The sequence below is a fragment of the Meles meles genome, chromosome 5 (assembly GCF_922984935.1).
Source record: "Meles meles chromosome 5, mMelMel3.1 paternal haplotype, whole genome shotgun sequence".
In the NCBI taxonomy this organism is placed as follows: Eukaryota; Metazoa; Chordata; class Mammalia; order Carnivora; family Mustelidae; genus Meles; species Meles meles.
Window position 1 is genome coordinate 2471874 of NC_060070.1, and position 19271 is coordinate 2491144.

The 19271-nt window shown below is 58.4% G+C and overlaps 1 protein-coding gene across 1 annotated transcript; it reads left to right on the forward strand.

Annotated features, from left to right (window-relative positions):
* Positions 1–290: 290 nt before the first annotated feature.
* Positions 291–18951, forward strand: RNASET2 (ribonuclease T2). The gene is made up of 10 exons (XM_046004982.1): positions 291–419; positions 520–677; positions 3070–3130; positions 4770–4825; positions 6262–6319; positions 9011–9078; positions 12264–12377; positions 15515–15560; positions 17237–17311; positions 18500–18951. Exons 2-10 carry the CDS (start codon positions 592–594, stop codon positions 18674–18676), a joined length of 741 nt encoding a protein of 246 aa, XP_045860938.1. The 5' UTR covers positions 291–419; positions 520–591; the 3' UTR covers positions 18677–18951.
* Positions 18952–19271: the final 320 nt, after the last annotated feature.

The window sequence follows — 19271 nt, forward strand, 5'->3', positions numbered from 1 at the left end:
CAGAGGACGCACGGGACCCCACGGAAGGCGGGCCCGGGGCGGGACGAGGCCGAAGGAGCAGCCTCCGCCGGGAGGCCCGAGCCAGGAAGGCGAAGGGCCGGGGTTAGGGGCGTGCCCGTCTGAGGGGGCGTGTCCGTCGGGCCGGGGGCGTGCCCGACTACGGGGGCGTGTCCCGGCGGCAGGGCGTCAGGGGGCGTGTCTGCCGGGCCGGGGCTTGGGGGGGGAGGATTGCCCGCCGGCGGGGTCTGGGGGCGTGTCCGTCGGGCCGGGGGCGTGTCCGTCCACGGGGGCGTGTCCGGGGCCGACCGCCCAGGGCCGGAAACGCGCGCGTCGGCCCGGCTGGGCGGTGCCAGCTGCGAGGTCGCGGTTGGGGTCGCGGTGCGGCACCTGCAGGGGAGCCTGCGCGTCTGGGCGCTCGGGTGAGGCGGGGACCCGGGCCGGGGCCTCTCGCGACGGCGGACGCCTCGGGGGTGGGGTCGGCCGGTCGGAGCGGGCGTCAGGGATTTCGTCCGTTTCCAGGGAGACGCAGGGCCCGGCGCGGGACCCTGGAGGCCTCGTGCCCCGGAGCGGCGTCGCCTGGCTGGGCGCGCGATGAAGCCGGCGGCCGCCCGCGGCCTGCTCCTGGGCTCCCTGTGCCTGGCGCTGTGCTGCGGGGGCGCGCGCGGGGCCCGCACGAGGTGAGCCCGGAGCCCCGGAGTGCGTGCGGCGGGGCGGGCCGGGGCGGGCCGGGGCGGGCCGGGGCGGGGGTCCGGGGCGGGCCGGGTCGGGGCCGGGTCGGGGTCGGGCCGGCAGGGCGTCGTAGCGGTGCCCGTCGGGGTTGGACACGGCGCCGCCGGCTCTCCCCCCCCGCTTGCGGTCCCTGTGGCCGCTCCTCCGGGCTGGAGTCTCGCTGCTCCCTTGTAGACGGAACCGAATTCCGAGCACCGGATCGTAATTTTTTCTTCTATTTATTTTGGGTAGTGATTTCGTATTTGATAAAGGCTTTCGTTCTTGGGGCGCCTGGGTGGCTCAGTGGGTTAAGCCTCTGCCTTGGGCTCAGGTCATGATCCCGGGGTCCTGGGATCGAGCCCCGCATCCGGCTCCCTGCTCAGAAGGGAGCCTGCTTCCTCCTCTCTCTCTGCCTGCCTCTCTGTCTACTTGTGATCTGTCTGTCAGATAAATAAATAAAATCTTCAAAAAAAAAAAAAGGCTTTCGTTCTTACACAGTAGGTGAGGGAAAAGCCATAACTTTAATTGTTTTTGCTGTTTTATCATCTACCTGAAAAGGTAACAGTATAGTTCAGCTTTCCCAGAAAGCCTGTTTTCTAAAAAAAAAAAAAAAAAAAAAAACGAGCTGTGTTTATTAATGGATTCGTTTTGGCCATCGGGTTAAGAGTGTATCATTGGAGCGGAGGTGTGGGGTCCTGGTTGAGTACCAGCCGCTGGTTCAGCCAGATGGGTGACCTTGGAGCTCCCTGGGTGACTTTGCTCAGCTGTCCAGGGGACAGAACGACAGCACCTGCCTCCTGAGCATGGATTCGAGGCGAGGCAGAATGTGCGTAGAACCCCGCCTGGCCAGCAGCAGTCCGTAAATGTCGGTAAAGAGCTGACGCTCTAATCTGTGGTCCCCGCCACCCCACTCCCTTCACAGTCCATGCGCTGATGTAGTGGGACAGCCCTGGTGCGGGAGGCGTGGTCCGGAGAAAACAGCTGATTCAACCCTCCAGGACTGAAGGGGTCAGCGGGGACTTTCCCAGGCGCTGGCTGGGTTCACAACTGGGTGACTTTCCTCTCCTCCTCGGCCTCTGGCTTCTCTTCACTCTCTGGTCTGCGCTGCTTTGCGGGAGGTTCCTGTACGCCCCCAGCGCACTCGCTGGACTGTGTGTGGCCCTTGTGTTGCAGACGTTCTGAGTCTTGATAGATTCACGGTACACAGCGTGTTCCTCCCTGGAGGAATTCTTCCCTGGAGGAACAGGGTCTCCTTCCCTGGCTGTAGTTTTAATCCCGTAGCCTCAGTTTCCACCTAAACAAGGGTTTTGTACCCTGAAAAAAGCAGCTTCTGACCCTTGTCCCAGCTTTAGTTCTCGTGCTGCGGCTCATGCTCCTCCTGTACTGAGTCGGGCACGCAGCCGCGCTCCTGTAACAGCTGGATTGTGATTCTGTGCTGATTCAGCACAGCCGCCCTCTTTAAGAAGCCAGCGTGTGAGAACTTGGTCCCGCTTTACTTTTGAATCATGCCTTCTAGAATCTAATGGAAGTGTCTGCTTGGGTGATGTCCCTGTGTGGCCCCTGGCGTTTCTGCCTGTAGCTATCCATCCTGCTTCAACCTGTTTGCAGACACAGCTTCCCCCCTCACCTGGAGGTCCTAGAGCCGGGGACGGGGGTGGGGGGGGGCATGCGGGGCGTGCGGGTCAGGAGGGGCGCGATCACGCTCCGGACTGCGTCCGAGGGAGCACCATATCTGGGGAAGCACCGTGGAGCCAGGCACCTGCACCTTCGCACCACTGGGCACTCAGTACCAGCCGCTGGTTCACATCAGTGGAGCACTCAGCCCCTTATGCTAGTTCAAGTCATGCTTCGCTGCCGAGTGAGCCCCACGGAAATTCAGGTTTGAGGGCTTTATGGGTTTCGCAGATGCAGCTAAGAGATGATGGTGCTTCTGTTTCTACACTCGTGACCAACCCTAGGAGGAAGGCCACTTCAGGCTTCCTTCCCCTTTCCCTCCTGGCCTCTGCCTCCCTTCAGTGAGGCCTTCCTGGGCTTCCTGCCTAAGATTTCAGTTCCTGTCCCCACTGCTGACAATGCTTGTCCTCTCGCGTGCTCACATTTCTTTAACACTTGTCACTGTGGGCACCACGGGTGTTCTCTTAGCTACCGTGGTCACCGTCTCCCTCCCTGGCACGCGTGCATCACGGAGGGAGGGACTTGGTCCCTCACCCAGGACAGTGCCCCTGTCCCACGATGGTGCCTGGCCCATGACAGTCATTCAGTGTTGGTTGAATGCGCGGCGGTGTGGATGGATGGATGGATGGATGAAGTTTTCTTTAACTTCAGCAGTTCTTGAAACATAAATTCCTTGTCTTCCAACAGGGACAATCATGAGTGGAAAAAACTAATCATGGTTCACCACTGGCCTGTGACAGTGTGCAGGGTGAGTTTTTCTGCCTTGACTGGCCCTGTTCATCTGGTGAAGCCCCGTGCGGAGTGGGTCTCTGTATCCACATTTCCTCGCGTGTCATTCGTAGACCTCCTGACAGTCATTCATAGCGCCTCTCTGTCTCTGGGTCTAGTTTCCTAAACTTCACGCCTCATTGTCGCTTTCTGCCTTTCGGCTGTTGCAGCGCGGGCTAGAGTAGTGTGACCAGCTTTGAGTGTCGTCCAGACCTGGCTCCCCACCCCGGCAGCTGGGCCTCGTGGGAGCCCGGGTTCCCGTGGGCAGGGCCCTGTGGGGAGCTCCCGTCTTGGGTAACACCAGAAGATCTGCCTTTGGGGCAGGGAGTGGGGTCCTTTGGTGGCTGAGGCGTTTCTGCGACACAATGTGGGTGTGTCCTGTGCGCCGACTGCATCCATGCACGGAAATGCGAGCCGAGCCCACCTCGAGGCTTCAGAAATGAGATTTTTAAAAAATCTTGTGCTCATGGAGTGTCACTGTCAGGGAATTAATTTCTCTACAGGACGCCCAGGACGAGGGATCCCGGTCCTCTGGCCCTGGTGTCATCCTGGGGAGTGGGGGGTGTCATCGGGCTCATTCCCTGCGTGTGTGACACAGGCATCACAGGGAGCGGCTGGTGTCTCTTTCCCCACGATCCTGGGCCCCGGTTGTCCCCTTAAAGACTCACTTGAGACACTGGACGTAGGGCGGCTAGAAGACTCCCCCCAACTCTGGCCATGGCCGTGGGCCCTGACCTTGCTCTCTGCCAGCCAGGCGTCTGTGGGAAATGGGCGTCCTGCTGGGACTGCGCCTTCCTGCAGGATGAACTTGGGGTGTCGGGGGAGGCAAGGCACACGCCCCCCCCCGACGCTGAACCTCGTTGCCGTGCTCTTCTATCCTCTCGGTCTGCGGCAGGGACCCCTCTCGCCGCCTCGTGCCGGTGTCCTAAACCAGAGCCTCCCTAATTTCCAGACCAGCCTGGGGCAGAGTTGCCGCCCCACAGAAGGTGATCCCGACAGGAAAGGCTTGAACATCTGCCTGGAGCCTCACCCGTTCCTCACCGGACCCCCGCACCTGCTTTTCAGGGGCTCATTCCCCACCACGGGGCATCGGGCATGAGTTCTGTCCTACCTGGTCGCACAGCCATCCACACGTTTCTTGGTAGTCGGCTATTTTGGAAGAACTCCCCATTTAGCTACACAGTTGGGAGTCCCTGAGGGGTGCTGCTCAGCTTTTCTCTCTGGGAGGTGGTCTTTGTCGTCCTCTCCTCACTGGGGCATTTTCACGCCCGAGCGCTCATGTTTACGTTGTCCAACGTTCACGCTTGAGTGTGTCGCTGACACAGCTGGCCCCGGTGGCTGAACCCGCTCGTCTCACGGGGACCGGGAACCCTCACACGTTTATGGTTACACGGGAAGCAAATGAATGGGCAGGTAGGAACGTTTCCGTCAGACGGACTTAATTGGAGAACACATTAAAAAAAAAAGCAAAACTCAGTTTTTAATTGTGTTACGTAATTGAGGATCGGGGCCTCCTTGCAGTCCGAGCGCCGGCGCGGGTGTTGCTCCTCGGGGCCGTGCCAGAAGCTGCATTGAAGGAGCAGCGCAACAGTGATGTGCTCTGTGTCTTTCCGCTGCAGGAGGTCGCGAAGGACTGCAGGGACCCTCCGGATTACTGGACCATCCACGGATTATGGCAAGGCCCAGCGCCGTTCACGTCCCACTGGCCGACCCGAAAGCAGCTTGAGGCTGGTCCTAAGGGTTGCACGAGTGGTTTTCGTTGGGAGTTTAGTCGGGGGACAGACTCCTTATTTACAATATCTCCGCTGTTTGTACAGTAACGCTGATTTCGTGGTGGTTTAGTTCTTTCTTGGTAGAACGTGACAACCTGGCTTACATGCGCTTGTGGGGACTCTGGGTCTAGGTTGGGATGCATGAGCCTCATTGTGTCCTTTGGGGCCAGTAAGTAGATGCTTAGAAATAAGTGAGCGCGTGTGCGCTGTGCGCGTGTGTTGTGTGTGCATGCGCGGTGCATGTGTGTGCTGTGCACGCATGTTGTATGTGTGTGTGATGTGCACGCATGTTGTATGTGTGTGCATGTGTGCTGTGCACACGTGTTGTGTGTGTGCGCGATGCGTGTGTGTGCTGTGCACACGTGTTGTGTGTGTGCGTGCGCGGTGTGCATGTACGCCGTGCACTTGTGCGTGTGTACACACAGTGTGCGGTGCGTGTGTGCTGTGCACGCGTGTTGTGCGTGTGTTGTGTGTGTGCGTGCACGGTGCGTGTGTCACATTTACCGGATTCACTCGGGTTTCGTATGCATTTTGTGCACTTTATTCTTTCCCTCTTCACGCCTGTATTTGTCACGTGTAACTGTGCCCGCGAGTCGCCTGTCAGCGGGACGCCTCGGCCTGCTGCTCCCGTGGGAGAAGGGGCCGTTCTGGTCTTTGCCGGCACATGCTTGTTCCTCAAGAACGGGGGTCTGTGGGCAGCAGAGGAGGCAAGGGCCGGGGCCGTAATCCGACCCTGCGTTCTCCGGGAGCTAGGCTTCCTCGGGTCATGCTCATGTCCCTGCTGCTTCCCTTGTAGCTGGGAGGACAGTGCATGGTGCTGCCCTGTCCCGGCGGGGAGCTGCCCCGGTTTCAGGGTGCAGGGCCTGCTGACTCGGCAGTCTAGGTCGGCTGCTTCTGCAGACTGGGACTGACCCGTGCAGAGCTAGACGTGGGGAAGCAGGGAGGGGACCCGTGCTTGGGAATTCAGGAAGCCGAACTCGCCGAGCCTGGGTCCCCATGTGGCGCGGGCTGTATGCCGGTCCCTGGGCCCAGTCCTCCCTTAGAGAGAGGGACGTGCCCTGGTGCCCGGGGCCTGAGACTGGCAGGGAGCGTGCAGGCCCGCGCCTGACTCCCGAGCTCCCCCTACCGGCCGGTTTCATTTGCTTCCTGGGGAGAGTGCCCTGTTGGCTGCCTCCGGGAGGGCTCTCTGGTCACCCTACCCGGGCTCTTCCTTCAGTGACTCGCGTGGCCTTAGAGTGTCTCGGCCTTTGGTCCCTGCAGACGCTAACGGACGTGTCTCCTGCCATCTGGAGCTCATCTCAACGAAAACTAACTTCTGCCGTTTTCCATCTGATTTCAGGCCAGATAGAGCAGAAGAGTGTAACGCATCGTGGCCCTTCCACTTCGAAGAGATCAAGGTAATGTTCCGTCGCCCCTGCCGGTGCCTCCCTCGGTTAGCCCCCCGCATGTGTTCCTCCATGGCGTGCGCTCACATGAGGATCGCGCTCGTGTCCGCTGGGATTCAGCCCCTAGCACTTGGCTCACATGTCTGGATCCGTAAAATCCTTCTGCTCGTTCCGTGCAAAGTGCCCTTTCTCCCCTGCCTGGGGCCCACGACACCAGACGGGAACTGTGTGAAGTGACCATCACAGGTCCCTGCCCGCCCACGGTAGTCCCAGGGCCCCTGTGCCTCCCGGTCCACATTTTTAGACCACTCTGGCTCGGAGTACAGGCGTGGGGTACCACGCCTGGCCTTTCTGGCTTGGGCGGGCGGGCTTCCAGGGAGGGCCTCTGAGCAGAAGGAATGGGCCTTTCCAGATCAGAGGTCTGTGGGACGGAGTAGCCCAGGGAGCGGCTTTGATGCGCGTTGCTAGACGACGCACTCTTGAGACATCGCGCGGTGCGTGTGACCAGTCATCTGTCCGGTGACGAGGACCTGGATTCATGGGGCAGGGCCTGCCCGGGCACTGGGCCTCCCTGAAAACAGGATAGTGTCAGGATTTGCTAGAATGGGGGGGTCCTTCCCATGAACAGACGGCCCCCAGAGGGGCACGGCAGGACATTCCAGACTTTTCACGTGTTCTAGTCCACACAATACTCTCTCCTCCTCTTTCCTTCTGTGAGGACCTTTGCTGGCATGAGCCTGGAGGCCTGAGTCTGAGGACCATCTGTATGAATTATTAGCGCACCCCAAAGCCTGGCAGCGTCTCGTTCCTCAGACACACACGTCCGCCTTCCCGGACTCACTGCAGCTTACCTCATATCACAGGGATGTTCCTGGTTAGAGTCTCGTGACCCGACAGTGGAACTACAGATTCTTTGACATTGTACTGAGGGCCTCTGGCGTTCCCGCTGGAGTGGGAAAGCGCCTCGGCTGCTGTGTTCACATGAGAGCTGTTGTGGGGGACCGGCCAGGGCAGAAGAGCTGAAGGGGCAGAGGCCATGGGGGCAGAAGGCCGGAGGGGGCCACAGAAGTCGTGTGAACAGGGCTCCGTGCTTCGCTGGGACAGAAGCTCCAGTGGGGCTCTGGATAGGGGTTTGGCTGGGGGTGTCCTTCCCGACGGGTGCGCGGGCGGGGGGCCAGGCTTTGGCGCGTGTGCAGGTGACAGTCAGCTTTGGGACGTGTTGAGTTTGAAGTGCCCTGGAAACGTCCAGATGGGCTCTGTGGTCTGTCAGGACAGCGGCCTGGGCCAGAGGTGAACTTCGGCTGTGATCCGCGCACAGATGTACAGAGCACAGAGGTGTTAGCGTGGACGGGGTGGAGAAGCAGGAACAGCCTGGAACAGAGATAGGGGGTTCCTGTGAGAAGCAGCCAGAGGAGGGGAGGGGAGGAGGGAGCCGGGAGAAGGGGATTTGTGAGGGCGTGCTAATAGGGTTCTTAGAAGCAAGGCTGAAGATGCCTTTTCAGTGGAGTGGCCTGCTGGGCACGGTGGGGAGGTGGCCACAAGCCGCTCTTTGTTCAGAACACTGCCGGTTTACTCATTCTGTCTCAGAAAGCCCAGTTTAGTGTTGGTCCCCCGGGAAAGTGGTCTGCCCCCCCGCTCCTGTAGGGCTGGGGGAGCTGGAGCCCGAGTGTGGGGGGTGCATGGCAGGGGACATGCAGACAAGGAGGCAGACCGCCTCCTGGGAAGTTTGCCATGGGGGCGTGAGGACAAGGCTTACCGGCAGGGGACGCGAGGGACGTCCCTTTGGTGACGGGCGCGTAGCGACGGGTGGTGGCAAATACGGGACAGCGAGGTCACCCGGAGTCTGTCTAGACGCTGTTTTAAGTGAACGTTGTTTCCGGCCTGGTGAGTTTGGAGAAGTTGGGAAGTAAACCTGGACGCCGTGCGGTTTAGGGCAACTATCTGTACGGTTTAGGGGGCCCGCCTCCCCGCCCAGATGAGCTCCCCTCGGGGGGAAAGGAGGGCCTGAATTTTGTGGTTCGCGTTTTAATCCGTGGATTTTACTCCTTAGAGCAGAAACCTAAAGCCGAAAAGTTGAGTGGCACGTCCCACATATGTCCCCCAACACACCGGGTCCCCTGCGGCGGACACACTTGTCACAGGGTCGTACTTCACCGTTTGCAGACACTGCGGTTCCCGTGGGCTTGCTTGGAGGGTTATGGGTTTTGACAGATAACGCATCCCTCGTTAGACCGTATGGAGGGCTCTCACTGCCCCCAAATCCCTCCTCCTCTGCCTGTCTCCCTTCCCACCCCGGCCCCTGACTGAGCCTTCGCTGTCTCCGTACTTTAGTCTTGTCCAGAATGGCCACGTCGGGACTCAACACGGCCTTTTCAGGTTGGCCTCACTGATGTGCACGGAAGGCCGTCCTGTGTCCCGTCACGGCTTGATGGCCGCCTTCTCGTTGGAGCTACATCCCCTCGTCGGGCTGGACCGCCATGTGCTTACCCTCTCCCCATGAGCGCGCCTGCTTTTCAGCGCTCCCTCGTGATGAGTCCAATTTCACCTTTCTGCGGTCGCTTCACGCAGAACAGGGACAGAATCGTTCTCCTCGCCTGAGTGTCACTGATGGGCTGAGGTCATTTCTTTTAATGTAATGGGGAATCAGACTGGCCTTCTTGGTGGCGAGTCCTTAGGCCGTACGTGGATTTTTTTTGTGCACAGGACCTCCTGCCTGAAATGAAGATGTACTGGCCCGATGTGATCCATCCACTAAACCACAGCCATTTCTGGTGAGTGCAGGGGCGCTGCAGCCTGCGGGTGGGGGGGGCGCACCACCGGGCTGCCCTTCTGAGGCACGGAGGGGCGAACCACTTTTTATCTGGGAGACCATTTTCGGGGCCTTTCTCCAGCAAATGAAAAATGTGGGTGAGGGGCGCCCGCGCGACTCAGTTAAGCATCTGACTCTGAACTTTAGCTCAGGTCTCGACCTCAGGGTTGTGAGTTCAAGCCCTGCGTTGACTCTGCGCGGGGGCGTGGAGCCTGTTTGGAAAAAAACCCTGCGGGCATGTGGAATTCACAGACTGGCTCTCAGTCCACGACTCCATTTGTCACTTTGCTTTATGCTCTCCTCTCCTGAGGTTTCACTAAGAAAAACTCTCGGGTGTGGACGGGCGCCCGCCGCAGCGCAGGCAGGAGAGGATGTTTCTTAAAGACGTGCCGCCACGAGGTCCACCAAGGAAGAAAACAAGTTGAGGTGTCGTGCTACGTACGACTTAGCGAGGACAGGGTCGGGTCCCACCTGCGGCAGCGAGGACAGGGTCGGGTCCCACCTGCGGCTCGGTCCGCAGCCTGTTCCGGAAACGTCCTGAAGTGTGCCCGGAGCTCAGCCAAGGAGGAAAACGCTGTGTTTGCTCCAGATGGCTGTTTAGGTCAGTGCTTGGGGAGAAGGTAAAATTAACATTCCTTTCATTTACGCCATGTTAGCCGGGAATAATCCCTGTCTCAGCCTCACTCCGATGTGGCAGTTTACATTCACGTCGCAAGTACTTAGATTTTATCCAAAATGGTTAATTCGGTTTGGAAATCTTTGTGTCTGGAGCATTCAGGAAGAGAATTAAGCGCAGACAGAAGCTTTGTGAAACCACGGAGCGGCACCGGCCCCTGTACCCCGGCTCCCTGGTGCTTGGGACCCTCTCGGGTCGCTCGCACAGGAGAAGCACGTGGAGTCCGGGAGAAGAGTGGCCCGGCTCTCTGACCCGTGCTCTGCACAGGCGCGTTCCTGAGAATGCTTTCCCGGAACTTGACGCCCAGCCGAGCTGGAGTGGGGGCGGGGAGAAGCCGGGGGACCCCTCTAGAGCACTTCACGGCGCACGCAGGAATGCTGAGTCCGCGCCAGGCACGCAGAGTACGGGTTTCCACGCGTTCCGGCGTGTTCCGTGCCACAGCTGGTCAGCTCGTTGGTGCCGGGCGACCTACCAGTGAGTCGACAAATACCCGTAAAGGTGGTCCGAGCCGGCCCTTGAACACGTCATCCCAGTAGTGTGGGCAGAGCGTGTGCTCTGGGAAAGGCAAAATGATACTTTTTCAGGTTGGATAGAAAGTAGCACATCTCAGAACTTGTGTTCAAATGCGGAGGTGACTGTCCCGCTCCTGTTAGTTTCTGGGCTCCTAGAGCTCCCAGGTACAGGGCACCTGTCGTCCCTGGCCCCTGCGTGTGGCACTGGGTCATGCTTCCCTGTTCCCCACATTCCCTCGGCTCTGTGAATTTCTAGAGGGTCGCAGAGGCACTCGGCCTGTCCAGCGCAGCTTCGCCGTTGGGGCCCCGGGGCAGAGGAGGGCTCCTGTCCGAAAACCGTCCTCGTTCGTCCCAGAGAGGACTCAAGTCTGCAGAGTACACGGTCTTGGTGTTAGTTCATGCTCGAGAAGTTCTCTAAGATTAAATCTGTTCACAAAATTAGCCATATTGAAAAGTACCATGGACACAGCCCTCTGCAAAGTAGGATTTCTGTCTGTTTTCTGATGCTTGTACGAAGAAGAAGGAGACGAGTGAGGCCCAGCTTGGCGAGCAACCTCACCAAGGGAGGTGTCCTGGGCCTGGACGTCCCAGAGGAGCCTCCACCTCTCCTCCCGGAGGGCGGCCCCTGGGTCTGCTCGTGTGTCCTCCGGCCGGCGAGGGAACCCCACGATGGGCACCTCTGCCTGGTCACTGACCATTTTGTGTTAAATGCAAACTTCCTGCTCCAAATGAGGTGGGATTCAGTGTTGGACGTACACTAACGATGCCCTAATGGATTCTGATCCTTAAGCTTGACCCAAACGGACATTTATCGAGTATTTCCCGTGTGTGGGGAGCCCCCGGCTGGTGTGCAGGTGCTGTGCCCAAGGCTCATTGCACCGCGAGCTCCCCGTGCAGCGGGTTCTGGAACAGTTCCAGCTCCACGGAAACTAGGGCGTCTGCACCGCAGGTTCCATTTTCATCTCGTGGGAAAGAAATCCTTTTCCTGCTCCGCAGAAATAATTCACTCTGGAGGCTGTGGTAGTGAAGGAAGGTTCCCACGCCGCTTTCTTAGGGTGAAGCGACTTTTCGCATGGGCGCTGTGCACGAGCCTTACGGATGTGCTGGTGTCTGCTCGGATCATAGGCAGCGTAGGACCCCCTCCCGAATGTCCCTCCCGCTCTCCTGCGCCCGCGATGGCGAACATCCGATGGGACGGCGGCCTGTGATTCCGAGGGCGGTGCGCCCCGCGTCTGCGGGTTGTGGGGTGGCTGTGGTGCGGCCGGACGGGGGCCGGCGTGGGGTCCAGAGTGCCGTTCGGGGGCAGACTCTGGGACTTGCTGGCTGGGTGGCCTCGCTAGCCCCCCTGCCTCGGTTTCCCCCATTTCTGAGCCAGTAGTGTGTTTGCCTTGCAGAAGAACGTGAAACGTCTTGATAACCCGCAGAGAGACGTGGGGAGTTGTTATCTACGGTTTTCTTCTGGAACCCGTAGCTGCTCGTGTGCTGTTAGAGTCCTGTCGGGGGCGGATGAGGGCACAGTGGAGATGGGGTGGGGGGGGCCTGCGGCGTCTCTCAGGAGGTCGTGTGGCTGCCGTCCTTCGCTCGCTGCTGAGAAGGACAGGTCAGCGTCCCCGTGAAGCGGAGCCCCGCGGGACGCCCGTGCGGGATGGCCGGGGGCCTGCGTCGTGGCATCTGCTCTTCCTCAGCCGTGACTGCTGCGTCGCGGAACTGAGTCGTCCCTGCTGGCGGCGGAGGCGCAGGGACACAGCGCGCTCTCTGGAGACCGGACCATGTCCCCTGGGGCCGCGTCCCCACGCGCAGGGGACTCCTGCGTCATGCCCGATGCACACGTGGAGTCTTGTCCTCTTTCTTTGTAGCAGAAACCACGTGCGCGTGCCGACCCGTCCCGGCGCGAGCTCCTCCTGGTGGGTCGGTTTGATGATGTCTAACCAGAGGTGTTTGGTTGACGCACTGTCGCAGGAAGCACGAGTGGGAGAAGCACGGCACCTGTGCTGCCCAGCTCGACGCCCTCAACTCGCAGAAGAAGTACTTCGGGGGAAGCCTGGGTCTTTACGAGAAGCTGGAGCTCAACAGGTAGGGACCGCCGGGGGCCTGGTGCTCGCGGGCGCGCAGCCGTCCTGAGGAACCCTAGCGCCTCCCACCCAACGTGCCAGGTCAGTCTGGGCGGAGGTCACGTACAGCAGCCTCGGAGACGCGGGTCCCCGCGGGTCCCCGTCTGGGCTCGGACGTCATCGGACGGCGAGGTGGCCTGAGGAAGCAAGACTGAGCAGGGCACGTGTGTTTCAGCCGGGGTTTTGGACGGAAGTGTGCCGCGGTAACGTGGCAGGTCCTGTGCAGACCGCCCATCTCTAAGTGTTTGCATCTCTGCTCTCGGGCTTCTGGAACGAGCAGGAGGAGGTGGTGGGCAGGGGTCCTCGGAGCCTAGAAACTACCCAGACCTCGTAAACACCCCCTCCAGATAGCCCTGCGGAGGGCCAGGCCCCCTACCCCCACCCAGGCTGTGACCGAGGCAGGGGCGAGGCTGGCTGTCCGCCGTCCAAGCGTTCCTGGTGGCCAGTGTGGGAGGGATTCCTGCTCTTGTTCGTCTGGGCCGTCACACGGTAAACCTGTAACCGCGTTTTACAGACCAGGACAGGCAGGCAGTGAGCCCGGATCCCGTCAGAAGCCTCTGCTGTTCACCCGCGTGGAAGCTGGTGCGTCACGTCTGCTTAGAAAGTGCGGGAGCCCCTGTCGGTTCTCTGCGTGTGTGCTCTAGATCCCGCACACACAGGCGCAGCCAGTCCCCCGTGTCACTGGGATCCAGGGGGTGGGGTCCAGTGCTGGCACGGGAGGGGCGAGTGCCTGTGGGGAGCACAAGACGCACAGTTTCTGCGTCTTTGGGTCTGTGGGTCTGTCTGCCTAGCTGGAAGACGACGGGGGGTCCCCTCGAGGGCCAGGGGTACACTCCAGCCACGCCGCCCGGCTCCCGTGGGCCAGGCTTCTCTGCAGGCTCTTCTCGCAGCAAGAGCAAGACCCTGGGGAGCATTTCCTCACCCCAGAGTGTAGGGGATACGGAGCACAGATGTCCTCGGAGTGAACCGGGAGTGTCCGCGGTGTGGACGGGCAGAGCATGGTCCAGTTGGGAGCAGCTGCGGGGAGGAGGCTGCCCGCCCCCCCCCCGCCCCCCCCCCCCCCCCCCCCCCCCCCCCCCCGTTCCTGATGCAGGAGCAGCAGGAGGTCGGCTCGCTCCCCAGGCCCGTTCTGCTCAGTCAGTCAGGCGGGAAGAAGGCAGTGACTGGGGACTGCTGGAAGGTTCTGTCTAAAACATGTAAATCGTCCCTCCCTCCCCGCCGAAGGCTGTTTATTAGTCCCCCAGGCTTACCCTTGTTGAGTCTCTGTAGCTCTCCACGGTACATGGCGCATGCGGGAGTCCTGGTGGCCGGGTTGCTGCGGCGTCAGAAAGGCGGTGGCCGTTGCAGGGGATGCCTGCTTTCTCCTCCGGCAGAGACGACGCCCTGCGGGGGCCTCATGTCTGTTAGACGACCTGGGGAGCGACTTGTAGGGAAATTATAGTCTTTCCCTGTTCCCCCAAGGAAAATCTAAAATCGTGGTACTCAGAAGGTTAGGAAGTCAAAACATAAAATCCCTTGTATTTTTCTCTATATTATAAACCATCACTGCGGATTATCTTTTTCTCAGAGGGAAGCCTGTCATATTCACATAAAGTAAGTGTTTTATTCACTTTATAATATGAAGGTCACAAACCTGAAAGAAGGGGAGATCCTGTGAACAGAAGGTCTTTGATAACCTACAGACACAGGCCAGGGCATGAATGTCAAACTAATGGCAACACCGTAGAAAACATGATAGACCAACCTGGGCTGAAGGCCGGGCTTCCCCGAATATCTCTCTCTGCCTTACTTCCTTGGTGACCTGACTCGGGCTTTTCAGCAACACCGCCCGGTAGAAATACAATGCAGACCCCACACGTGACTTAAAATTTCCTAGTATCTCATTAAAAAGAGCAAAAAGAAAGCAGTGAGATTGATTTTATATCATTTATCCCAGCATAGCCAAAATATTGGAACTTGAAATAAATATTTTAAAATTTGCAAAGTTTTGCAATTCTGGAGCCAGAGCCTTTGAAATCTGGTGTGTACGCCGCGCAGACAGTGTGAGGGCAGGCCGTGGGCATGTTTTTTTTTTTAGGCTGCAAGGACCCTTGCCCACCACCACCTCCTGCCGGGCCAGGAGCACACAGCTGAGATCCAGACACTGGGTGGTGTGCCGTCTTTACAAACACTGGCCCCTTAATGCGATGTATACGGTTGCCAGAAATCACAGCAGGGGCAGCGTGCCCCGGGCGGTCTGGTTTTCCTTGGACAGACCCATCTGACGATGCCCCTGTCCAGAGAGGCAGCCCGGCTCTCGCGTCTGCTCCGGGGGCTCATGGCCTGGATAATCTAGGGAGGCGTGATGGGGACTCGAGTGTTGTTTTGATAAATCTGAGAATTGTTTATAGCCCACGCCCTCATTTGACAGGTGAATTAGTCATACGGTATTTTGTTGGGATGGCTGGTCAAAACCATATGCTTTAGGAAATGATTCAAGTCTGTGGGTGTTGAATGTATTTTTTTTTTTTTTTTAAAGATTCCATCTATTTTTTGACAGAGAGAGAGATCACAAGTAGGCAGAGAGGCAGGCAGAGAGGAGGGGGAAGCAGGCTCCCTGCTGAGCAGAGAGTCCGACGCGGGACTTGATCCCAGGACCCTGAGATCATGACCCGAGCCGAAGGCAGCGGCTTAACCCACTGAGCCACCCAGGCGCCCGTGTTGAATGTATTTGAGGATTTGACCAAGTGTGGTTCTAGGATAAGCCTGGAATCCAGAACAGTTGCTAACTGTCTTTTGAAACAGGCTTGGCAGAGAGGTGGTCACGTGTGTGCCGTAACGCAGTGGGTGTGGGCCGTCTGGCCACTGTTGAGAGGGTCTGGGTGCTGGAGAGAGAAGGAGGGTGAGCAGCATGTGAGCCATGGGGAGGGGTGGTCGGCGAAGCCCAAGTACCATTTACTTGCTGTGGTTGTGTCCAGGTTTATTGCCCAAAGCAAAAGAAAATAGTGCTTTCTTTCAAAAGTGTCTTCATTTTTATCAGGAAATAGGATGTTTAAGAAGAACAAGAAAGGAAAATGTATGTTATTATACAGCTAATTTTTTTTTTAATTTAAATTTTAGCATACTCCAAAAATTGGGAATAAAGCCCTCTATCAATTACTACCAGGTAAGTCTTGCTTTCAGCTCCGTAACCGAAGGTGTGTCTGCTACCTGAGAGCACCTCGTGTCTCCACGGCAGACTGTCTGCAGCCTAGCCCACACGGGGTTTTACAGGGCCTCGAACAAGCCCCCTCCTGTTTAACTGTTAGGTTCCAGAGCGATTTTATTTAAGTCTTGCTTCCCGGTGCACTCTGAGCGGGATCCGAAAGCTACGTAAACCGATGATTTTGAAGCCAGACTCACGGTCCCTCGGTGAGGCGCATGCTCCCAGCTCGCACAGGGCTGGGAGGTAGGTGGTTTGAAAAGCACATTCTGTTTTATGATATTTTGTTCGATGAAGAGGCATAAGATTTGTTTTTGTTTTCGTGATAAAACTAGAAATTTCAATAGCCGGATCTTACTGTCTGGTAAGCATTAACAAAAGATAATGGTTTTCTACCCAGAAGAGCCTGTTCTTGTGAACAGAGCCTTCCTGGCTCACGGCCAGGCTGATTCCTTTACCATTGCCCGTGGTCACCCTCCATGGGCAGGTGTCCCCCCAGAAGACACTGGGTGACCCTCGGAGTCTGGGGTCTGTCCTCCGGTCCTTTACCCAGTAAGCTGACTGACTCCTGGGCTAGAGAACCTGATTCATTCTCTACTTAGGCTGATTTAATCTCTTGGGATTAAAATACATATATATATTTAAAGACTTTATTTATTTATTTGACAGAGATCACAAGTAGACAGAGAGGCAGGCAGAGAGAGAGGGAAGCAGGCTCCCTGCTGAGCAGAGAGCCCGATGCGGACTCGATCCCAGGACCCTGAGATATGACCTGAGCCGAAGGCAGAGGCTTAACCTGCTGAGCCACCCAGGCGCCCCTAATCACCTGGGATTAAAAAAAGATTAGAAGTTACTGAATTTAGCGATTCCCGGTTCTAGTCCCCTGCTGCACACGGCGCTGTCACCTGGGTCCCCTGACCGATAGTCACTCGGCGTCCCCACTGCGCTCTCTGGCGTCTGTGCTCCGCTGTGCGGCAGGTTCCCGCTTGAGCTGGATCTTGATCGGATCTGGATCTTCCATTTGATTTCCTCCCTGCACCGAGAGGGGGGCTGGGAGGGAACGGTGACCCTGGGGAGACCGTGTCCGCTGCCCCAGGAAAGAGAGGGCTTGCAGGGCCCCCTTGTCCTCGGGGCTCAAGTTCAAGCAGGTAGGGGGACGGTGTTTACATTTTTCCCAGAACATGTCAGTCAGACACTGATTGCAATGACCGAGGACAGCAAGTGTCCTGAGCTCCCCTTGCGTGCTGCAGGCACCCTGTTAGGTTCAGAAGCAGCAAGAGGTGAGCTCAGACGGGAGTCCTGGCCTCTGAACGTGGGTCCGACCTACTGCACGCAGCAGGCTCTGGGTGTGGACAGAAGCAGGGACGGCGGGGAGAACGGAGACTGTGGAGCCACTGTGGTCTGACGGTGGAGAACGGAGACTGTGGAGCACGTGTGGGGGCCACTGTGGTCTGACAGTGGAGTCCAGGTGGACGACAGCCTCTCCTTGGGGTCTTGTCTGTGAGCCTGGAGTGCCCAGAGGACGGTGCTCTGTGGTCAGCCGTGGGGGTTGGGAGTGCGGCCGAGTGTGCCGTCTGCCTGGGCGGAGCCCTTACCCCGCCTCTGTCCACGTAATTCTAATGCATTTGACTCCATTTCAGATTTCAGATATTAAAGACGCCCTTGCCAGCATGTACGGAGTCGTACCAAAAGTCCAGTGTCTTCCACCAAAACAGGTCAGATGTGCTCTGTTTCGCGGCTCTTTCTGTCTTTATCAGGAGAACAGGTTTTCGACATCCCTGTGCTCACCTAGAGTTGCCAGGGGCAGAGGTGTGTGTGGGAGTGTGAGCGCACAGGCAAATCCTGCGTGTGCTTTAAAATCGCAGTCGGTTAAACCCAGATTCAGAGGGGCACCTGCACCCCAGTATTTACAGCAGCATTATCAACAATAGCCCCACTGCGGAAGCAGCCCAAGTGTCCATCAGTAGATGCCTGGGCGAGGAAGAAGCGGCCTCTGTTTCCAGTGGAATATCACGCAGCCATGGAAAGAATGATATCTCGCCATTTGCTATGACGCGGATGGAGCCAGAGAGTGAAACGCTGATCAGTGTGCGAGGCAGAGGAGGACGGATCCCGTATGACTTCATTCATACGTGGGATTTAAGGAACAAAACAGATGAGCAAAGGAAAAAAAAGAAACAAACCGAGAAACAGACTCTTGACTCTAGAGGACACAGTGCTGGTGACAAGAGGGCTGCGGGGGGGGGGGGGGGGGGGGAGGCACCTGTGACGCCCGGCAGTGACGAGTCTCTGTCTCGTCCACCTGACCCTGATAGGACTGGAATTAAAAACAATTGCGCACACGCACACGCACATGATTGTCCTTCCGTGCCGTACTGGAACAGGGTCTCTTTCTTGAGACTTCTCTCCAGCAAGAAGGGGCGGTGGGGCCGGAGCCGGAGGCGGCTGCAGGAAGCAGGTCTGAGTTAGGGATTTCTCGGGCTTCGCGTTGTTGGTCTCAGTCGCCGCACGCATTTGTCTATTGTGGGGATGGACTGTCCTTTCTTTTGTCAGCTTTGATAAGACATTAATTCTTTGAGCAGTGGGGTCCCCCGACCTACTTCCTCTACAAAGCCACTTCTCCCGGTGACGCCGTGACGCGTACGCCGCAGGCACACAGGTGCACATGTCTGAGGTTCGAGTGGTGTCTCTGTCACCCAGGGCCACCAGGCTGGCACAGGGGATGTGTGGGTGGTGACTGGGCTGTGAGCCCTGCGGCCCCCTGCGGGTCGCTGTTAGAGGTGGGGGGCTTGTTGCCCCTGGAATCCCCCCTTGTCTCTTCAGGTTCTGAGGCTTGATGACCGCAGAGTGGGGGACCCCACGAGATCCGGATTCTCAGGCGTCTCTCATTTTCTGGATTTTAGGGGGAGGAGGTGCAGACTATTGGTCAGATCGAGTTCTGCTTCACCAAGGACCTGCGGCTGCGGAACTGCACGGAGCCGGGGGACCCGGGCGAGTCCGGGAGGGCCTGGGGCCCGGGGCTGGAGGTCTGCGAGGACGGCCCGGCCTTCTACCCCCCGCCCCCACAGAGCGCTCGCTGACGCCCACCGGCCACCGGGATATTATTTTGAAAAGCTGGAGAGAGTCACAAACCGCTGCTTGTCAGAAAGCGGCGGCCAGGTGAACTGTTCTGTTTACAAGCGTCTCTACTGCACAAGCGTCTCTACTGTACGGCTGTTCTGTGCTCCGTTTCCCTGCACGCCCATGAGCTGATTTCATGGCACCTGTCAGTCTGGGCCCAGCATGGGTGCACTGAGAGGAAGTCTCCCACGCCCCGGTAAGGGCTTTGTGTTTGGAATAAAGGATGTGGATTTTCTTTCTCCTTTATTAAGGTCTTTGGTGTCTTAGACACAGCAGGGGCCCTTGGAGATGGGCACACGGTGGGGACTCGGAACAGCTCTTGCCTGTCCCTCTAAGCGACGGCCTTCTTGGTGTGGGGGTTGCGGGGACATGCCAGCCTGTTGTCAGGACGGGAGGAGGCCAGCAGCGGGTGGGCGTCCCACCTCGTAGCTCAGGACGTGCTCACCCATGTCCCCTCAGTGGCCTGGTGTGGGCAGGAGAGGTGCCCCGAGGGGCCGCAGGGGACAGGCCAGCCAGCATCCCCACGCAGTCCGGTGTCCCTGAACATCAGCCCGG

What these genes read in the sequence shown, in the direction of transcription:
- RNASET2 (XM_046004982.1), top strand. Translation starts at nt 592, where the DNA reads ATGAAGCCGGCGGCCGCCCGCGGCCTGCTCCTGGGCTCCCTGTGCCTG. An exon ending in GGCCTGTGACAGTGTGCAGG is followed by an intron (nt 3,131 to 4,769) that starts GTGAGTTTTTCT and finishes TTTCCGCTGCAG; the next exon opens with GAGGTCGCGAAGGACTGCAG. An exon ending in AGTGTCTTCCACCAAAACAG is followed by an intron (nt 17,312 to 18,499) that starts GTCAGATGTGCT and finishes TCTGGATTTTAG; the next exon opens with GGGGAGGAGGTGCAGACTAT.